Here is a 21968-nt window from a genome sequence, read left to right as displayed (position 1 = left end):
TTGGGGGTGGGTTAATTATGTCGACGGGAGAGCTCTCTCCCATCTGCCTAGAGCAGCTACACAAAAGAACTATCTCGGCAGTGCAGCTGCATCGGTACAGCTGTGCCCGTGTAAGGGCTTGGCTACACTTGCAAATGTAAAGCGCTGGGAGTTAAACCAGCCTTTGGAGACCGCAGCAGGGAAAACGCTGCCGTGTGCTTACACTGTCAGCTGCAAGCGCACTGGTGTGGCCACATTAGCGCTCTTGCAGCGCCACAAAGAGCAGTGCCTTGTGTTAGCTAGCCCAGTGTGCAAGTGGCTGCAGCATGCTTTTCAAATGGGGGGCGGGGTGGAGTGTGACAAGGAGTGTTGTGTGTACGTGGGGGGAGAGACAGTGTGTTTTGGGGGGCTGAGTGTGTGTCAGCGTGCTGTCTTGTAAGTTCAGTTTGCTTTGTCCCGGAGCAGATAAGCATGCTGGCTGTCAGAAACAGAGCTTTGAAAGGGGATATTCCCATGCCTGCAGCGGAGTTCAAAACAATGACAAGAGTGGCCACTTGACTTCAGGGGATTATGGGATGTTTCCGGAGGCCAATCATAGTGCAGTAATGCAATACGTTGTCCACACTGATGCCCGGGCGTTTCAGCCGGGGCGTAGCAAGCTTTATGCTTCTCGTGGAGGTGGATTACCAGGAGCACTCCAGCTGCAGAGTCCAGGCGCTCTACGTGCCTTGCCAGTGTGGACACCTCAGGAGTTAGGGTGCCTGGGGCTGCTTTAATGCGCTCTAACTTGCAAGTGTAGCCAAGCCCTAAGGTTTCTGGTGTAGACATGGCTAACCCTCTTTTGTCCTATGACTGCAGAGGTGTTAATGGGCCACTTCATTTTGAATGGTTCCTTGCAACAGAGTTAACTCCTAGGCTTCCCAATCTGTTCCACATTGCATTTAGCAGTGACACTGTGATTGCCTTTCTCAGACTTGAAGCAGAGCTCTGCTTAGCTCGAACGATTGTCTTGGCCTGGTCGATCACATCATATCTGACCTCTTCTGCTGACATAGCTACCACCACTCGTTGGGAGTGGATTAATTACGTCAAAAGGAGAGTTCTGTCCTGTCACCTTAGGGCTAATCTACACTGGCAACGTTAAAGCGCTCTGAAAAAACCACCTCCACGAGGGGCGTAGTGCGACTCTCAGCGCTGGTGCACTGTCTACACTGGCGCTTTACAGCCCTGAAACTTGCTGCGCTCGGGGGGTTGGTGTTTTTTCACACCCCTGAGCGAGAAAGTTGCAGCGCTATAACGTGCCAGTGTGGACAAGCCCTTAGAGTGGCTACATGAGAGAGCTTACAGCTGCGCTGATACAGCTGCGCCACTGTAAGCTCTCTAGTGTAAACAGGGCCTTAAGAGGCAGAAAGAGAATGACCTAATTCAGGTCAGAGTTGGTTTACCATTAGAAAAGGCAGCCTTTGATTTTTATTTCAGTACATCTCCAACTCTATATATTTATAGTCAACAGGAAAGATGGCAACTTTAGATCCTGCTGGCTTGAATCCTCTGCTGACATACTTTGGATTGCTGACACAGAGTGACTGTAGCACTTGGTATGGTTGTATAAACTGAACAGATTTGATATACAAGTTATTGAGAGAAAATAAAATAGGACCTACCACAATGCCACATTTTTAGAACTATATCTGCACTTAAGAGACCTGGACCTTTTTGTTCTGTTTACAAAGTTGTGGGACTTCTGTGATCCTTCCCACCCCACAGTTATATCAGCAGTAGTCTCAATGTCCCGCTGAAAATCTGATTATTTTTCTGGCTTGCTTTGCAGGAGGTGTATCGAATCCCGAAGAAGAGTCAAGCTGAAAAGGAGACTAGTGGTATGTAGTCAAGGATACCTTTCAGGTAGCAGCTAAAACTGTAATTTCCTCCAGAGAGGATTTGTTTTCCTTGTGTCTAAAGTTGAATGCTTATCAGAGAGGTGTTGCGCGCACGCGCACACACTCTTTTATTATATATATTACAATATACGGGATCCCTTGTGGTTGATGCTGTACATACACATTGTTCAAGACGGTTTCTGCCCTAAACCGTTTACAATCTAGATAGACAATACAGGCGAACTTTGGGAGAAAGGAAATATTTCTGTTTTCATTTTAAGATAGGGAACTGCAGCACAGAGAGTAAATGACTTGCTCAAAGTCACACAGTCTATGGTAAAGCTAAGAATTTAACCCACATCTCCTGAATCCCAGCCCAGTGTCTTAACTATGAGGCCAGTGTTCCTCTCTACAGCTAATACATAATCTGATCACAGTAAGGAAATTCAGAGTGGGACGTACAGAGGCTTATCGGTACATGGACAGAGGGGGCTTTAAACTCAGAGGCTTCTCTCTGTGCCTATTGGTATTGGACTCCATACAGTGCATCTCCCGTTAACTGAATATCTTCCTTTGGTGGGTCCCCAGCTTCAGGTGTCGTACGCACCAGGCCTTAAGTCATGTTTGCTGAACCAGCTTAAAACCACTTTTCAGCAGACCAATGTGAGTGGACCTGAAAGGGGTTTAAACCAATTTTGAGAATGGTACGATAGCCTGGGTAAAAGGCAAGATTAGAACATTGTTTCCAAGCTCAGTTTACATATCAGTAGCTCTTTTGTACATGGGTCCAAGGATCTCCACGCATACTGGCGTTCGATATAAACATGAAACAGAAGCAGTTTGTACCCCTAGGTTGCAATTCTGTTCTGTCTCACCAGGTCACTGATTTGTAACTTTAGCTCAGACTGTGTTTGCACCTGTTACTCACTGTTTCATGAGGAGAGGGGGAACTCAAAACTGGTGTGTAGTGCTTGTTACTTTTTATCTATGCACAGCCCCACAAGAACAAAATCAATTAAAACAAGATGTTAAATTACATCTAGTGCTACCTGACATAGGGGCATTTGTGGAAAGTGACTTATATGCTCTGGGCACCTTATGTTGCCCATTTGCAGGGACTAAGAGCCTGGTTTGGGTGTTTTGTTTTTTTTTTTTTTTTTTTTTTTTTCCTGACGTAAAAAAGATTGGAGCTAAAGAGGTTGTTCTCGAGCACTGCAGAAAGAGCAACCCCACTGCTCTCCACAAGCAGCAATTCATGCTACAATTTACATTGATTGGGTGACCTTTGACAAATTAATTGAATTGTGCTAGCGACATTGCCCAAGGGTAGTTTTTCTGTTAGAAAATACTCTGCTGCACCCTGAAGAATTAATGGCATTCTTGAGATGTGTTGGATATATTAGACATTTGCACAACCAAGTCCTTGCAAATTTTCAGCTTTGCAATGATTCAGATATGAGCACTCAAGGAATTAGCTATTAATACAGTACAGCACCGTGGTATGTTATATGTGCACTCATACTGCGATAATACATTCACTTCAGAGTTCTCTTGTGGTATAATGCTGTGGCTTTCAAAAGTGAGCCATTTTTTAAAATCAAGCTCCTCTCTTGAAGCATCGTCTCCACTTCTCTTTCCCCTTTCTATGCCTTTCCATCTGGCAGCCATACAGGAGACATTAATATTAAGACCCTATTAAAGAGAGAAAAAATAGGACACTGTTAAAGAAATTCTCTTAATGTGATAGGTGTAACTGATTATGAAATCTGCATCTTGTATCCCTGCCGTTTATTCATAGCTCAGAGAGAAGTTGTGGGCTAGGTGTAGAAATTATCGGATGGGCTTCAATAGTCTTAAATTCTGATTCTATAAAAATTATTTCTTTTCACAGCTTGTAGGAGGCTCTTATTTTATGGGGCCAAATGTCCCTTTTTCCTGCTGTCCTTACTCTCCAGGTCACTTGGCAGTTCTTTCCTTTTGCATGTTTGGTACCTCTGTAATTTTGATTGTGCTTAATTCCTCTTTCCCGACCCACCCTTGCCTAAGACAGGAATCAGGATATAAGTAGGTGTTGGGGGTTGGCCATTATGAAAAGCATCCTAGAATGTGCTTACAGTTAGCAGAAGGCATCACTCCTTGCAGACTGATAGGTGCTTCATCAGTGTGACACTGTTTTGCAGACAGACCGCGTATGCTCTGGAGATCACTATTGAAGAATCACTGATAACAGTGCAAAATATCATGACCTGTCTCACTGCAAGTGTCTTATAATTAATGTGACAGTTCCTTGATAGCTATAGTAACTTGTCAGTGCTGTAAATTCGGCGTGCACAGATCAATTGTGAAAAATTACAGTAGTGTAAAAGATATATAATATAATATATGGAGATATCTTATCTCAGAACTGGAAGGGACCTTGAAAGGTCATTGAGTCCAGTCCCCTGCCGTCACTAGTAGGACCAATTTTTTGCCCCGATCCCTAAATGGCCCCCTCAAGGATTGAACTCACAACCCTGGGTTTAGCAGGCCAATGCTCAAACCACTGAGCTATCCCTCCCCCCATATAATAGAGTGCCAAAAAGTTGAAGGAATATATTGTCTTGTGTCAACATGTTTAAACACTGATTAGGACCTGTTTCTTGTTTAAAAGGGTTTTACAGAAACAATTATGTTCAAACTGAATATGAAAGAGGCCGTAGTGTCAAAACGTGTCCCTAGTGATTGATACAAAGGCACACTCCGCCAGTGCACTTTTCACCTGGGCTGATTATCTGGTGACAAAATTCAAGTTTTACCACACACACTGCGTGCTTCCCCTTGTTAAAAACTCCTAGAGTTCTTAGCCAGATGCTTTTCAAGTCTAATAAAATACATAATCAGTGTTGAAGACTATGTACATGCCAAGTTTTTTTATATCCAAACTTTTCAAGTGCAAAAATGCATCTAATAACCTATATTAAGGTCTGAAGACCTCATTTTTCACTCTGATTACATAATTTTCTTCAAATCCAGTTGGAGGAGGAGGAGGAATTCCCATGGGGTCTAAGAATAAGCATGATACATTTCAGTCTGTTACGTAATACCCCAGGAAAGAGAGAAGTCACTAAAAATAGGGTGTTAAAAAGAAAGTATTGTCTCAGCCATAACAACAGTGTAGTGCTAATATGGGGCATCCTGCATTTCATTTGCGTGAATGGACCAAAAAATACACATACTACAACAGCAGCAAAGGTGAAAGCAGAAACCTACTGAAATGTAAAGACTACTTCCTTTTATCCATCTTGCTTAACAGGAGATCGTGGGAGGGATGCAGTGGGTCATAGGGACCAAACTGCTACCCCAAAGAATCCCAACCAGAGCAGAGAGAGAGACCCTGAGAGGCAGAGCCAGAGTAAAGAGAAGAAGAAACGGAGAGAGTCCTTGTCCCCACCATCTTCGGCCTACGAACGAGGAACCAAGAGGCCGGATGACAGGCAAGTTGTCTTACTGTACCGTTTCCATCAAGGATACTCATGCTGAGGGTTCTGATGATCCTGTGTCAGTCCAGGAGGGGAAAGTTGAATTTATTCTGCCTTTTCTAACTAAAGTTGCTAAAGATGATATTTGTGACCACCTGAAAATAAATAGGAAAGAGGAAATTTTCTATTAAATGAATACGCTGTGTGGTTATTGATAATGGACGTGGAAGCAAGTCTTTCATTTGTAGATGATGGCTTCAAATGTAGTCCGCTTCAGCTAGTATTGCTTGGAGTTGTGTAGCTACAGCTGAGAAGAGCTGACCAGACCATCACAAATACCCTTAGCGCCTCCCATCAACTTCTCAGTGCTGCTTGGGAACGAATTATGCTGGTGGTGTTTTGGTGATGGAAGCCGTATCCAGTCCTCATTCAAAAATGACCATGAAAGTGGGAAAGTTTAGAGGGGAAGTCAGAGGGTCCCAAACTGGACTCAGAAGACGTCCCCTTAGCCTATCCAGGAGATACTGTATTTAATTTTAAATTACTTTGCACTAGGACCTGCCTGCACACTGCAGATAATAAAAGTGCAAAGCCAAAAATGAAATAACTTCCCTGGATACATAGAAAATCCTCAAAAGCACCTTTTTATATATAAAAAATTGAAATTATCCAATAGCTATCCAGCAAAAAATAACCCAAGGAAATACATCACCAGGCAGCTATTTCTCTCCCATTACCCTTCCTTCCCCTTTCTCCACAAACAGTTTCATCAGGCTACATTTGCTCAGGTAAAGTGACTCTTAGTCCTGGTCCCCACTAAGTCCCTGCTTCGGACTAAGGTACGCAAATTCAGCTACGTTAATAACGTAGCTGAATTCGAAGTACCTTAGTCCGAACTTACCGCGGTCCAGACGCGGCAGGAAGGCTCCCCCCGTCGATGCCGCGTACTTCTCTCGGCGAGCTGGAGTACCGGCGCCGACTGCGAGCACTTCCGGGATCGATTTATCGCGTCTTAACCAGATGCGATAAATCGATCCCAGAACATCGATTGCGTGCCGCCGGACCCTCCGGTAAGTGAAGACAAGGCCTTAGAAACTTATAAAAACAATTAAGATGGCTCCACATGATGGTGGTCCTTCCTGAGCAATCTGTTGGCCGTCTTCCCTGCACAGTTTCTTCACAGCTTAGCTTTGCCAGCACATGAGAGGTTACTGAAGCGCTGCTATTCCCGTCTTGCATACTACTTGTATAGCACGTCTCGTCTTTAAAGTTCTTTCCAGATGGCTATCTAATTAGCCCTTCAAAAATATCCTATGAGGTAGGTAAGCAGTGTCTTCATATTACATATAGGCAAACTTTAAATAAGAGGTTAGAGATTAATTTTTTTAATTAGTTTAAAGTAGCTTCAGTTACTACACCTGCCCCTGAGACCCTTTGCAATTTTTTTTTTTTTTTTTGGTCAAACTATCTATTTTAAAAATACTTTTCTGTGAAACATCCAGACAAAGGGGAGAACTGGCTAATTACCTATGGGAAACAGTGAAATTGACAATGCACAAAAACAATTCAGAAGTGATTTAATTTGGTTTGTATTACATTAGCAGCAAGAGGCCCTAACCAAGATCCGGGGTCCATTGTGTTAGGTGCAGTACATACACAGAGTAAGAGACAGTCCCTGCCCAGAGGAGTTCACAATCTAAATAGACAAGATGGACAAAGGGTGGGAGGAAAGAGGTAGTATCCCCATTTTTCAGATGGGAAACTAAGGGAAAGAGAGGTTGTGACTTGGCCAAGATCACACAGGAAGTCTGACAAAACTAGGTATTGGACTCAGATCTGCTGAGTGAGTTTCAACCCCCAGTCCAAAAGGGACTTGTCACAGACCATGCAGGAAGTTAGGATTAGAATTCGAGAACCTTCTGGCTCCTAGTCCTGTGGTCCAACCACTCCTGTCTGCCTGACATTAAACTGCTTGCAACTTTAAAGTCAGAATTCATGCACACTTTCATTATTCTGATGTCATTAATACAACCCGATGGAAGTAAATGGAGTGGCGGACAATAGGAGGAGAAATTGGCATACAGAAAGTTGGTTGGGAACAGTGTGGCAACCTACTGAAATTTAATAGTTATGGTCCATGTTTAATATAATATATATATTCCTTCTGCAGGATTAGCAAATACCGCCATGTTTGGAGGGAGAAAAGTCCTGTTAAATATAACAAATGGCTAAAAGTATATCCCAAGTATTGACCATGAGCCATATGTGTACGTTAACAATGTCAAATCACACTACAGAATATCCTTTCGTTTTCATGTGGACCCTTAAACTGCCTGGGCTAGCAACTGCTGTCATCTGGATGGTTATTTTTCAAGTGCTGTATGTGAGTGTGGAATTGTGTAGAGTCTAAAGGAAATAAAATGGCCCCTGCTCAGAGAGCCAAGATACTGTGAGCCAATGTTGATGGCTGGAGAGACAAATGTGACGGCTGGTGGAGCGGGTTGGGCAAGTGAAGCAGAGTGAGTAGAGCTGTTCACAGAAAACAAGGAGTTGAGAATTATGAATAAGCGATACTTGGAGATGATGAAAGGCAGCAGAGATCTGTGGCGTTAATAAACGTTACATTAAGTATGTGGGATTCTTGGGGGGCAAGACAGAACTCTTGTTCTATCTAAAATGCAGCACACATCCTTGTTAAAGCCAGTACCAAGCCAGTCAAGGTCTACTATATGGACTTCAGAAGAATTGATTACAAAAAAGTCCCATTTTTCAAATAACTCAGCATTCCATTGTCCTCATGTTATTCTCTATTAAGCACGTTTGAAAGGCCAGCATAAAAATTGGAGTATAAATCCACAAAAAATATCCATTTGCAGAACAAAAACCAAACACATGATTGGAGGCAGAAGTCGAGATGGATGAATTACTAACATATATAAAGAGAGATAAAAAGGCAAAAAGCCCAGGAAACATGAGACAAGGTAAACTTCATGGCAGGAAAGCTCTTGTTACAGCAAGAGGAAAATTAGAAAAACAGAAAATACTGACTAGCAAATGATTGAGCATGAGTGGTCTCTGGTGCTAGAGGTCAGGAAGCCCTTTCTTTGCATGTTCTTCCCAGATACACCCTCTCTGTGTAAACAGCGACTTTGTATAAGAGGAAAATATGCAAAATGTAGCATGGCAAAAATGAGGCTTGGCGAATGAGGGGATCACTGCCCTTAGAGGCATCCTAATAATCATTAATCTGACCCCATCTCGTAATATGGGCCAATCAGTCTGTAGCTAGGGCACTTTGGATAGTACTTCATCCCAAAAAACTGTATGAAATCCATATAGTGGATGTGAGCAGAACAGACGACATCAGAGGGGTGAAGAACTCCAAAGATGTTCTCAGAACACTGGAGGATTTGGAGGTATGCCGCCATGCCCTTGCCACGCTTCCTTGCCCTTGCTGCTTCTCTGGAGTGGAGATTCTCCTAGAGGAGATGGGCCCTTGGATGAATGGAGGAACGATTATGACACACACTTAATGTCACGACTGAATCACTTGCTTTTTTTTTGTATTTATTCCTTTGTGTGAGTTGGCTCTTAATGTAAGTTCTTCGGATAAGTGCAGAAAAATATATTGACTTTTTCGTTTAATTATTTAAATTGGATTCTCACTACCAACAAGATTCATATAAACATAAATACTCACAGGTATTTGAATTGGACTGAAGAAACAAAAGGGCATCTTAACTAATGTACTTGTAGCAATATGTTCTTGATATGCACACTGGATGCATGAATAAAAAGTTGACATATATGAATATATTGGATGCTTTGTAGAACCCACTATAGTTAATGCAGCAAAGCATTTTCACTTGTAACCCCTGTTTTCATGCACTCATAACTTTCAAAAATATCCACCTTTTCATCTTTAATTTTACATGCTTTGTGTCTGACCTAAGCTATCTTTTTTACCCCTGGAAAATCTCTTCAGCTGTTTTGTGTTTCAGGAAGAAAATTATTATTTCTATTTAAATAAATAAACAGAAAAAGTCTAACCACATTTTTTTAGGCAGGTCTGTGGTCCAGTAAATAGCACAACTCTAAATGGAAGTCAGTTGTTTATTATTCCATTGTTTAACATTTGCAAATTAAGATGGAGACTAGTATTCAGAAATAATTAACGTTCCAAAAGGTCTCAGTGGTTGAATGTCAATTATTGAGTTATGCATTCAAAGAAGTCTTAATCTTCTTGTGGCAGAAACGTTTGAATGTTTTTCACCCTTGCATAGCTCCAGATCAGTGAATATATTTCATTCCCTTTATAAAAAAATTGAGTCACGAAGCATGGAAAATATCAGCCAAAACAGATACATTTTGAGAAATTTATGAGCCTATAAAAAGGGAGCTATAAGGAAATATCAGTGTAATGTTATCTGCTATCATGTTGACCACTAGGAAAAGTTATAATGCAATAGATACTGTTTAGATTATCCAGCACAATTTCTCTTGGGTTGCATTGCCTGAACTTGAGGGCATAAAGGCACATAAAATGTATGTTACACAGAGACAGCATAATTACCTGTGTTGCTCTGCTAAAATCCTTAAATGCTCTGACAGACCCAGAGCCATGATGCAGCTGTGAAGAGGGAAATCCTCTAGGGGACTGAGCATTACAGGAGTGGGGAAACAGTGACATGAGGTTCCTCAATATTTTTGGATGCTACTCAATGTCAACCTCTTAATTCACAATTAAGACTTGCCAGTGTAAACATACAATAGTTAGGGAATTCTAAGGTTTAGGTTCCCACTGGAAAGATCATTTGCCCAAACTCCTTTTGCTTATGCATTATATTGCAACGCGGCAGAGGCTACCCAGCTGTGGTCCGAACCACTGTTGGCTCGCAAAAGGCTGGCTAATCACAAGGTTCTGGCTTCTTCATGTTCCAGTTGCTAAAAGCGCATTAAAAACCCTAAAAATATTCTTTTCCTAATATTACTTTTCCAATAGGCCATTACTGTACTGACCACAGAGAGATGATATGTTAATGGGAAGAGAGGGAACCAAGTAACAAGACGTGGACCACGCTATGAAAATTTTTAGGAATGCCTCTATTACTGGATAGTATGTTACATTTACCCCATGTATAACAAGTTATGTTAACTTTTACTTATGCAAATGCAGCTTGAGGGAGCCCAGAAAGGGAACGTGTAAACTATTGCTGGTCTGAATAAACTTTCACTGGATTTTTTTTTTTAATCTGGTGTGGTACTGGATACTTCGTTTGGGGTTCTTTCAGTACTGTGGTTTTCTTTCCTCCACCAAAAGGTTAAGTTTCAGGTTTAGATCTGCCTGTGATGATACAAACAAGATCTTTTGCATTATTTTGAATGGGCTGTTTAGAAAAGTAAATACTATACGTGTGTGTGTGTGTATATATGTGTGTATTCACATATATGTGAATGTCTTGCGCACACATGCAGAGAATATGAGTCTGTGTATGACATGGAAAAAAGTCCAAACCTAGGGAGTTGTTTTTCTTTTGCACTCTATTTCAGTCTGTCTTTTCTTTAAAAGAATTTTAAAATTCACTCTAGAGTGAAGAAATGTGATCTAAGGTTCAATTTGGAGCAATAAATGTTCTGTTATGACTCCTACCTTCCCTCTCCTTTTGGTTTTTAATGCATTTATTGATGGGCCTTTATCTATAAATAGCATCTGAGGGTGCCCCTATAATCTGTGTAACTCTGGGGCAGAAGTTATGAAGTGGTTCTCTTTTTCAGGTATGACACACCCGCTTCTTCTAAGAAGAAAGTGCGTCTCAAGGATCGCAACAAGCTGTCCACGGAAGAACGCAGGAAGCTGTTCGAGCAGGAAGTAGCTCAGCGGGAGGCTCAGAAACAACAGCAGCAATTACAGAACCTAGGGATGACTTCCCCGCTTCCATACGATACCCTGGGCTACAGCGCTCCCCACCACAGCTTTATTGGCTATCCCCCTGGCTATCCCATGCAGGCTTATGTGGATCCCAGCAATCCCAATGCTGGGAAGGTGCTACTACCCACGCCGAGCCTGGATCCTATGTGCTCTCCTGCAGCCTATGAGCATCCCCAGACTTTGGTTGGGCACGCAGTCGAGCCACCCCTGACTACTCCTCAGCCGGTACCAGTAGTACAACACGTAGCAACAACGATGGAGGTTTCTGCGCCTCAGTACGTAGCACAAAGTGACACCGTGGTCCATCAGGAACCTAATGTAGCTGTCTTGCCCGTGCCTGCCCCGGGGCCAGTGCAGGGGCAGAGTTATGGAGTATGGGATTCCAATCCGCAAGCGGTCGCTGTACAACAGCCGTACTCTCCGGCCCAGGCTCAGCCAACCATATATTACCCAGGACAGACGTGTCAGACTGTTTACGGTGTGGCATCACCTTATTCTCAGACGACTCCACCAATTGTACAGGTAACTCTCCGTTAGAAAATGCATAATGAGCCCTTCAAACACAGTTTGTCGATAAGCACCAGACAATGGAAGGAGTTAGGTTGCTAGCTGAAAGACACATTTTTCTACCGTTAACTCTAGTATCTGGTGAGTCTGGAGCATTGGTGCAGTTTAATCATGTGGGCCTGCTTTGTGGGGTCTGAGTAAAGCATACTCCTCCAATTTAAGATTTTTTTTCTTTAATGTGCACAGTGAAGCATCTAAAAAAAGAACAGGAGTACTTGTGGCACCTTAGAGACTAACAAATTTATTAGAGCATAAGCTTTCATGGACTACAGCCCACTTCTTCGGATGCATATAGAGTGGAATAAATATTGAGGAGCTATATATACACACATACAGAGAGCATGAACAGGTAGGAGTTGTCTTACCAACTCTGAGTGAAGCATCTCTTAGTCATTGGGACTGAGTGCTTAGCAGTTGGAGAGAGATTTTTCCTACTCCATATATGTTTTATCCATTACTTTTTCTGTTGTTAATGTTGTCTGTTTTTGAGAACAGATACTTCTGGGCAAGGGATTATGCTCTTACGTAGTATGTTATGGAGGCAGTAAAACATGCAGGTGTGCAGTCATTTAACATTCCTAACCCGTGGGTGGATTTTTAGAAACGTGGCCAAGGGCTCTAAGGTTCTCTGTCAAGTATATGGAATGCAGTACCTGTGCACCCTAGAGTGTTACTGCAGTTCTGAAGTAGAAGACTGTGTTGGGATAACAGTACAATGAAATCTATTCCTTCAGGGATTCTGCTGACCTGAATTGAGGGTTAAGAGGGAGTAGTTTATGATGATGCTGGAACTCCATGATACTGATGCCATGCAATTTACTGCAATCCATCAGTGGTGTGAGGGGTTTCGTTTGGAACCAGATCTTGAAATGACGACAAAAAATGTAGTGTTCCGTACTCATTCCCTTTCGATTCCCTAACCGATTTGGTTAAACTCAATCTGGCACTCTGAAAAATCAATCTTGGACTCCTTCTGCCTATTAATAAAGATTCTGCTATTTGATCTTAGGTAACAGCTGTGTTGCTGATTCAGATTTCCTTCAAATGCAGCACATGGGGTAACTGGGTGGCTCTGAAGATTGCTAATAGGACAAATGGTCCTTCATTTGTAGGTCCCTGATTTGAATTCAGCACAGATCAATGATTATCACCGTTTGATGTTGGTATTTAGCACCTGTTTGGTGGGCTGTGTGAAATGACTTGACTAGTCAATTCAATTCCTCGTGGACAAGTGTCCATCACAAAAAACATGCCCACCGCTAATTTGTTTCGTATTGGCATTCTCAGCAGATCAACCAGGACTGATTGGGCCATGGAGATGGAAGCCTTCCCTTGCAACACACACACACACACATTCATCACTAGAGGTAGTCCCAGTAGGCCAGGATTGAGCACTGGGAGATGAATTTCCCTGCTGTAGACTTTCTGCAGACAATTTTGCTAGTATCAGTCTGGCTCCTCCTAGAAGCACTAAATCCACTCTCAGATCTATTTTTTGCATTTTCCAAATACAATAAAGAGATTAAGTTGGTTCTGTTATGATGGAAGGGAGAACTCACCAAGAGCATAAAAATGCATCCCTCAATGCATCAATTCAAAAATGCATCAATTCAAGGGAGAAGGCACAATAAACAAACAGGACTTCAGTTATCAGCTATATGTTGTTACTTGCTGAGTTCCACATAATCTTCCATTTCCACATGTAATTGTCGTGGTTACTCCATGGGCTGATTCTAGCATAACTTTTATTGTTCTGTCACAGTCATATCTAGGCTATGATACAGACTTTAAATACACAGATGTGTGTAGTACCATTACTGGAGGGATTGTGATTAGATATAGGGAATTGGGAGCCAGGAGTCCTAAATTCTCTTTTCTACTCTATTGCTTTATCACTGGGCTTGAACAGGTTTCTTCTCATTTCTGTACCTCAGTTTACCAAGCTGTAAAATCCACACAATATTTCAAAGCAGTGATGAGAATTCAATAGTTTTTAGCTACTTTAACCTCCTCAGACATAAATGGAAAATAGTTTTAATTGCTATTAATATTGAAAAATAGTGATAATGAAGGCACATAAGTGCATCTCAGGGTGACATAAGTGTATTCATTCACTCTTCATGAATCATTTTTGTGTAATGCCAACTTAAAAAAATAGCCAGTTCACATCCTGTGTTTAAAGAATATTTGCTGCTGATGTGCAACCAAAACTGAAAGCTTAATACAGGAATTTCAGTAACAGAGAGGTCAGTCACTAGTGGAGGTGGGAGAGATGATCATATATATGCATAGATTACGGGGATAGAAAGGACCATTGTGAACATTTGGTCAGACCTCCAGCATAACACAAGCCATAGGACTCCCCTGAATTAATTCTTATTTGAACTAGAGCATAACTTTTTAGAAAAACATCCACTCTTGATTTAAAAACTCCCAGTGATGGAGAATGCACCTTGGTATGTTGTTCTGTTGGTTAATTATGCTCACTGTTAACGATGTACATCTTTTTTGAGTTTAAATTTGTCTAGCTTCAACTCCTAGCTATTGGATCTTGTTATACCTTTGTCTGCTAGACCGAAGATCCCTCTTACCTATTTTTTATTCCTTGTATGTAGGTACATAGACTGTGATCAGTCACCCCTGACCTTCTTTTTGGTAAACTAAATAGACTGAGCTCCTTGAGTCTATTATTATGGGTAGAGCTTCCGATTTTAGGTTTTAACTAATAAACACCCCCAAAACGCACACATTCTCTCTCTCTCAAAAATGAAATCGGTGTTTATTGGATTAACACGTGAAATGGTTACTGGTATCTAAGGGCTTGTCTATACAGAGCAGTAATGCAGATTATATGGACGTGATTTCTAAAGTGCATAGATTTGTTGAGCATTAATTGGTCCATTTAGACCTTACTGGTTGTTACTAAAGATCCCCTAGTGTGCTTTAACATTGTGGAGTTTGAAACAGTACTTTGTTAAAGCCCACTAAGGAATGTTACAAAGAGATTACTAATTACAGTATATGCTACTGTAATTATATATATTACACATTAAAGTATATACAAAGAGAGCCTTGAAAAAATACATCTGCATAAAACTCAAATTGCTTTAAAAAAATCCCCAAAAGCGAAATCAATAAACCCCAGAAGCCATAACTGTAAGGTATGTTTTCCAATCCTTTAATGACTCACATGGCTCTTCTCTGAATCCTCTCTAATGTATCAACATCCTTCCTGAATTCTAAATACTAGACCTGGATACAGTATTCCAGTAGTGATTGCATCAGTGCCAAATACAGAGGCAATAGAACACCTCTGCTCCAACGCGTAGGAGTAGAGGTGTTATATTGAGTGCACGGGACTGGACTAGAAGACCTCTTGAGGTTGCTTCCAGTCCTACAATTCTATGATTCCCCAGTTTACAATCTGTGGGTCATATTACCCCTTGTGGTTCAGCCTGTGTACAGGACTCAAGTCTAAGGAAGCTTTGTCTCATTCAGAACTGGTCCACTATTTCTTTTCAAAACAGTTTTTCGTTGTCTTAGTTAACAAGTGCAGATTTCACCCAGAGCTGTAATGAACAATATTTACCTAAAGGTGATTATTGCAAGAGAATGAAGGATTTCGGAATATTTGATGATGATGATTTATTATTTATTATTTTTACATATTGTGTCCCAGGACATTTTAATCACACTCTGCTTGGTACCAGTATGTCTGAGACCTTTTACTGAGGGACTCTTACCCTGTTGCACGGGGGATCCAGTGGACATACTGTACTTAGATTTCAAGAAAGCCTTTGACAAGGTTCCTCACCAAAGGCTCTTATGTAAATTAAGTTGTCATGGGGTAAGAGGGAAGATCCTTTCATGGATTGAGAACTGGTTAAAAGACGGGAAAAAGAGTAGGAATAAATGGTAAATTCCCAGAATGGAGAGGGGTAACTAGTGGTGTTTCCCATGGGTCAGTCCTAGGGCCAATCCTATTCAACTTATTCATAAATGATCTGGAGAAAGGGGTAAACAGTGAGGTGGCAAAGTTTGCAGATGATACTAAACTGCTCAAGATAGTTAAGACCAAAGCAGACTGTGAAGAACTTCAAAAAGATTTCACGAAACTAAGTGATTGGGCAACAAAATGGCAAATGAAATTTAATGTGGGTAAATGTAAAGTAATGCACATTGGAAAAAATAAACCCAACTATAAATACAATATGATGGGGGCTAATTTAGCTACAACTAATCAGGAAAGAGATCTTGGCGTCATTGTGGATAGTTCTCTGAAGACGTTCCCGCAGTGTGCCGCGGCAGTCAAAAAAGCAAACAGGATGTTAGGAGTCATTAAAAAAGGGATCGAGAATAAGATGGAGAATATCTTATTGCCCTTATATAAATCCATGGTTCGCCCACATCTTGAATAGTGCGTACAGATGTGGTCTCCTCATCTCAAAAAGGATATACTGGCATTAGAAAAGGTTCAGAGAAGGGCAACTAAAATGATTAGGGGTTTGGAACAGGTCCCATATGAGGAGAGATTGAAGAGGCTAGGACTTTTCAGCTTGGAAAAGAAGAGACTAAAGGGGGATATGATAGAGGTGTATATAAAATCATGAGTGGTGTGGAGAAAGTGAATAAGGAAAAGTTATTTACTTGTTCCCAAAATATAAGAACTAGGGGCCACCAAATGAAATTCATGAGCAGCTGGTTTAAAACAAATAAAAGGAAGTTCTTCACACAGTGCACAGTCAACCTGTGGAACCCCTTGCCTGAGGAGGTTGTGAAGGCTAGGCCTGTAACAGAGTTTAAAAGAGAACTAGATAAATTCATGGAGGTTAAGTCCATTAATGGCTATTAGCCAGGATGGGTAAGGAATGGTGTCCCTAGCCTCTGTTTGTCAGAGGGTGGAGATGGATGGCAGGAGAGAGATCACTTGATCATTATCTGTTAGATTCACTCCCTCTGGGGCACCTGGCATTGGCCACTGTCAGCAGAAAGGATACTGGGCTGGATGGACCTTTGGTCTGACCCAGTATGGCTGTTCTTATGTCTTCTCAGTCTACAGGTACAGATTATACCTAGACCCTTTTCAGTGATAGAGCTTTATAAAATCATGAATGGTGAGGAGGACGTGAATAAGGAAGTGCTATTTACCCCTTCATATAACACAAGAACCAAGATTACCCAGTGAAGGTAATAGGCAGCAGGTTTAAAAAAAAATAAGGAAGTACTACTTTACACAACGCACAGTCTACCTGTGGAACTCATTGCCAGAGGTGATTGTGAAGGCCAAAACTATAACTGGACTTTAAAAAAAAAAAAAAAAAAAAAAAAAAAAAAAAAAAGGTAACTTCATAGAGGATTCAGAGTAGCAGCCGTGTTAGTCTGTATCCGCAAAAAGAACAGGAGTACTTGTGGCACCTTAGAGACTAACAAATTTATTAGAGCATAAGCTTTCGTGGACTACAGCCCACTTCTTCGGATGCATATAGAATGGAACATATATTGAGGAGCTATATATACACACACATACATATATAGCTCCTCAATATATGTTCCATTCTATATGCATCCGAAGAAGTGGGCTGTAGTCCACGAAAGCTTATGCTCTAATAAATTTGTTAGTCTCTAAGGTGCCACAAGTACTCCTGTTCTTCCTAGTGTTTTAGGTCTCCCTGCACCTCTGACTGCCAGCAGGTGGGACTGGATGATTAGGGATGAATCACTCGATAATTGCCCTGTTCTGTTCATTCCCTCTGAAGCATCTGGCACTGGCCACTGTTAAAAGACAGGATACTGGGCTAGATAGACCATTGGTCTAACCCAGTGTGGTCATTCTTGTGTTCAGTTGTCCCACTGAAGAGGTTCAATGTCCGAAAGCGTCTGTCCAGTGGAAGAACAAGGTGTCATTCCTTTAAGTATCAGTATTCTGCTGGAAAACTTGTATTTCATAGGTTAGATGTGTGGTATCTGCAGTAGGATTGGCAGTGAGTTTTGCTCAACATAATAGCTAATGTATACTGGAGAGAGATCCAAGACGTCCCTACTTTGGATAATACTTGATCTGCAGTGACAAGATACGTGCAGTACATGTGTGCCCTTTGGGACAGACATTGATATCTGTTTTCAACAAGATGACTGCCACCAGCTAGAGGCTCCGAAATGCCATGTAATTTAAAATGCATTGCAGGTTTTATTCATGGTAAACCTGTTCCTTGACCTAAGCATGTTCATAACGGCATCCATTTTGCTCAGCTTTGCAGTTTTCTTCTAGTACTGACAGAATGGCAGTTCTGAATGCCAAGAAATAGAATATTTTACATATTTTTCTAAACTTAAATTTCCTTTGAAAAACAAAGATCTATCAAATTTATGTAAAACATTTTATGAAATTAAAAATGCATTCAAATATATTCCTGCTCCAGAACAGTTATGCAACAGAAACAGTATATTCCACTTTCCACTGCATCTTGAAATAAACCAGTTTTACCCTGTTTCTATGTTCCACCTTTGATCACAGAAGTAACAAAAGATTTTCAATAAGGGAACTGATTTCCCAATTTCTCTTGCTTTGTTTCAGAGTTATGCACAGCCAGGTCTTCAGTATATCCAAGGGCAGCAGATTTACACAGCTCATCCACAGGGAGTGGTGGTGCAGCCGACGGCAGCAGTAACAACGATCGTAGCAGCCGGGCAGCCTCCACCCATACAGCAGGTGAGCCTGGAGCGTTACAGTCCAGCCTGGTAACATGCCGGCAACAATGGGGTGCAATTTTTTTCATGACCCATGAGAGAGAATGGCTTGATGTATATCCCATTTGGTGTACCCTTCCCCTGTTTCCCTTTTATGTTGGGGAGGACAATATCCTGTCCATTTTCCCCTAAATTGTAACTAGAAAGCCAGTGGGTTTACTCTCAAAAGAGTAGTTAAAACCTAGAGTTGATTCCTTTGCAAACAGCAACCCTCCCCTTGCTCTACTTTCTGGCATTGTGAGAAGGGCTGGTTGATTTCATATCCACCGGTTTTGTCTCCCACTCAATAGCATTTGTACACATAGTACTCTCATAAGCTATCTATCTTAAAATGGCACATCCTTTTCTCTTCCATCTCTCTTCATGTGGACTTTGCTGTGAATGATTCCTAAGCTTGATCCTCTGTCCTGAGAAAAGAGAATCACTTGTGTTATGTTTGGTGATCTGGCCTCAATGCTGCTCTGTGTAAGGAAAATATCTCTGCCTCCCTACCAGCCTCCTGTCTCCCCACTGTATAGGAAAGGTGATTAGGTTCTGTAGTGGCCTTGGTTTCAGACTGGATTCAGTTTACTAAGCCTTTATCACGTGAAAAGGGATGGTGGTGCTGTTCTTGTCGGCCGCCTGATGGATGACGTAGATTCCTCTGAGGCTATTGACTGCCTAAAGTTATTTCTACACTACAGACTTCTGCTGGCATAGCTACATCAGTCAGGATGTGATCCTTGGCCTACATAACTGTGGCATCAGAAGCCCTGAGTGCATATGCAATTATACCAGCAAATCTGTGCTTTTACCAGTATAGCGTCTTTCACTCATCTTTGCTGGTATAGCTGTGTCCGCACTAGGAGCACTTTGCTGGGATAGTATGCCAGTTTTCGTATACATATTAGGCACTTCTAGTGTAGACATGGTCTTAAACTCGCTAAGTTAATCAGCAGCATCACATTGAAAGTGAAGGGTGACCCACTTGACTACTGCTTTATGAATGGACTTGGTCAGGTAACCATTACTTTTTTATACACCGTAGGTTTGTATTAAAAACTTCGTAATATCGTCGTTCTTTGCTCATCTTTCTCTCTTTGCTGTCGTTGGGGTATTTTTAGCCAGAGCTGGTAGTGACCAACAATCTTCTGGATCTACCGCCGCCATCTCCTCCAAAACCCAAAACCATTGTCCTCCCTCCCAACTGGAAAACAGCCCGCGATCCAGAGGGGAAGATCTACTATTACCATGTGATCACAAGGTAAATGTTCACTTACCTATTCAGTGCTGGTGTTCTTATTCATGTGTAAAAACCGCACCCTTATTCTGTGTTGGCGGTATTCCAAACTACTGTGCAATGTATTGTACTGTCTCTACAATGCCACACCAAGGTGCTGCAGGAGGTAGTGCTGGGAATTCGTTTAGCAGTGTCCCCCTATGTCAGCACGGAGCCGATAACCCAGAATGATGGTAGGGGTGCTCTCCTTCTAGAGGTCTTTAATCATTAAAGACTGAGATTTTTTGCAAGTGGAGAGGTGTTAGCCCCAGCATCCTGATGAAATGTTCGGCAAATACAACCTTCAGTTTCAATTGGAAACAGTTTTCCTCTTATCTTCCTATTTTAAAATGTTGTGTTATGCTGCTGTGCTTCATTCAAACAGCTGTTGTATTCCACCCCAGCAGTGGGTGAAGCAGTTCTTGAATACATCATAGATTGTAAGCTTTTTGGGGCAGGGGTCCTATCTGTTTACCTCTCTGTAAAATATGTACCACACTTTTAGTGCTATATAAATAGTAGCATATGTAGTCTTTTAAAGTGCTGAGAGCTTTTGAGATGAGACACCATGTAAATGCAACATGTTATTGTTTCTTAGATGTGCTTACAGCACTGCTGTATTTCCAAGGTGATTATGGCTTCTTGGCATCATAGATCTATTTCCCCACTTTCAGCCTTCCCATCCTTAAACCTGTGATCAGCGTTGTAGTAGGTCAGAAAAAGGAATGTCGTTTTCTTGCTGATTGTTAAATAAGTTGCCATTACTGTTGTGGCCTATTCTAGTACATGAATATTGTTTTTTTAGATCTGACCAATACATATTCAGCTTCACGAGAGTGAAATGCCTGTGAGCTGTATGGAAACTTTTAAAAACACCACAGTAGGGGGCTCAAACTATAGGCATACCCCCAAATAAAAAAAAAGTAAGAGAACCAAAAAAAACGCCACCTTAGGTAAACAACAGAGTAAAAGGGGCAGTTAGAGACAAAAAGACATCCTTTAAACATTGGAAGTTAAATTCTGCTGAGGAAAGCAGAAAGGAGCATAAACTGGTAAGTCAAGTGTAAAAGCAAAATGAGACAGGCCCAAAAAGATAATTTGAAGAGCAACTAGTAAAAGACGCAAAAACTAACAGCAAAAATGTTTTGAAGTACATCAGAAGGAGGAAGCCCGCCAAACAATCAGTGGGGCCATTGGATGATTGAAGTGCTAAAGGAGCAATCAAGGAAGACCAGGCCATGGTGGAGGAGCTAAATAAATTCTTTGCATTGGTCTTCACCGCAAAGCATGTGAGGGAGATTCCCACACTTGAGCCATTCCTTTTAGGTAACAAATCTGAGGAACTGTCCCATATTAAGGTACCAATAGAGCAGATTTTGGAACAAATTTAGAAATTAAACTATAATAAGTCAACAGGACTAGATGGTATTAACCCAAGAGTTCTGAAAGAACTCAGTTATGAAATTCCAGTAATAACAATTGTGGTATGTAACCTATCGCTTAAATCAGCCTCTTTACCAGATGACTAGAGGATAGCTGATGTAATGCCAATTTTTAAAAAAGGCTCTGCAGGCAATCCTGTCAATTACAGGCTGGTAAACCTAACTTCAGTACCAGACAAATTGGTTGAAACTATAGTAAAGAAAAGAATTATTAAACACATAGATGAACATGATATAATGGGGAAGAAGCAAAACAGTTTTTGTAAAGGGAAATCATGCCTCACCAATCTATTAGAATTCTTTGAGTGTGTCAACAAATGTGGACAAGAGTGAGCCAATGGATATAGTGTACTTGGACTTTCAGTAAGCCTTTGACAGTGTCCTTTACCAAAGGCTCTTAAACAAACTCAGCATCATGGGATAAGGGGAATGCTCCTCTCATGGATCAGTAACTGGTTAGGAAATGGGGAACACAGGGTAGGAATAAATGGTCGGTTTTCACAGTGGGGCGGTCCCCCGCGGTTTGGTACTGGGACCAGTGCTGTTCAACATGCTCATAAATGATCTGGAAAAAGGGGTAAACAGTGAGTTTGCGGATGATACAAAACTATTCAAGATAGTTGTCCAAAGCAGACTGTGAAGAGTTACAAAGAGATCTCTTTGTAAGTGGGCAACAAAATGGGAGATGAAATTCATTGTTAATAAATG

General features: G+C 41.4%; 1 protein-coding gene across 3 annotated transcripts in view; it reads left to right on the top strand.

The window, feature by feature from the left end:
* Positions 1-21968, top strand: part of SETD2 (SET domain containing 2, histone lysine methyltransferase) — a 147051-nt gene that overhangs the window by 84329 nt on the left and 40754 nt on the right. For 2 of the 3 annotated variants that reach the window (XM_054016772.1, XM_054016773.1), the window contains exons 13-17: positions 1811-1859; positions 5152-5332; positions 11093-11768; positions 18388-18522; positions 19664-19803. In XM_054016772.1, coding sequence (XP_053872747.1) covers positions 1811-1859; positions 5152-5332; positions 11093-11768; positions 18388-18522; positions 19664-19803 — 1181 coding nt within the window. Of the gene's footprint in view, positions 1-1810; positions 1860-5151; positions 5333-11092; positions 11769-18387; positions 18523-19663; positions 19804-21968 lie in introns of those variants that run through there. The other variant, XR_008443709.1, reaches the window with a different exon arrangement.

This window comes from Malaclemys terrapin, chromosome 2 (genome assembly GCF_027887155.1).
Source record: "Malaclemys terrapin pileata isolate rMalTer1 chromosome 2, rMalTer1.hap1, whole genome shotgun sequence".
In the NCBI taxonomy this organism is placed as follows: domain Eukaryota; kingdom Metazoa; phylum Chordata; order Testudines; family Emydidae; genus Malaclemys; species Malaclemys terrapin.
Note: the sequence above shows the minus strand (reverse complement) of the source record. Positions and strands in the feature narration are given on the sequence as shown.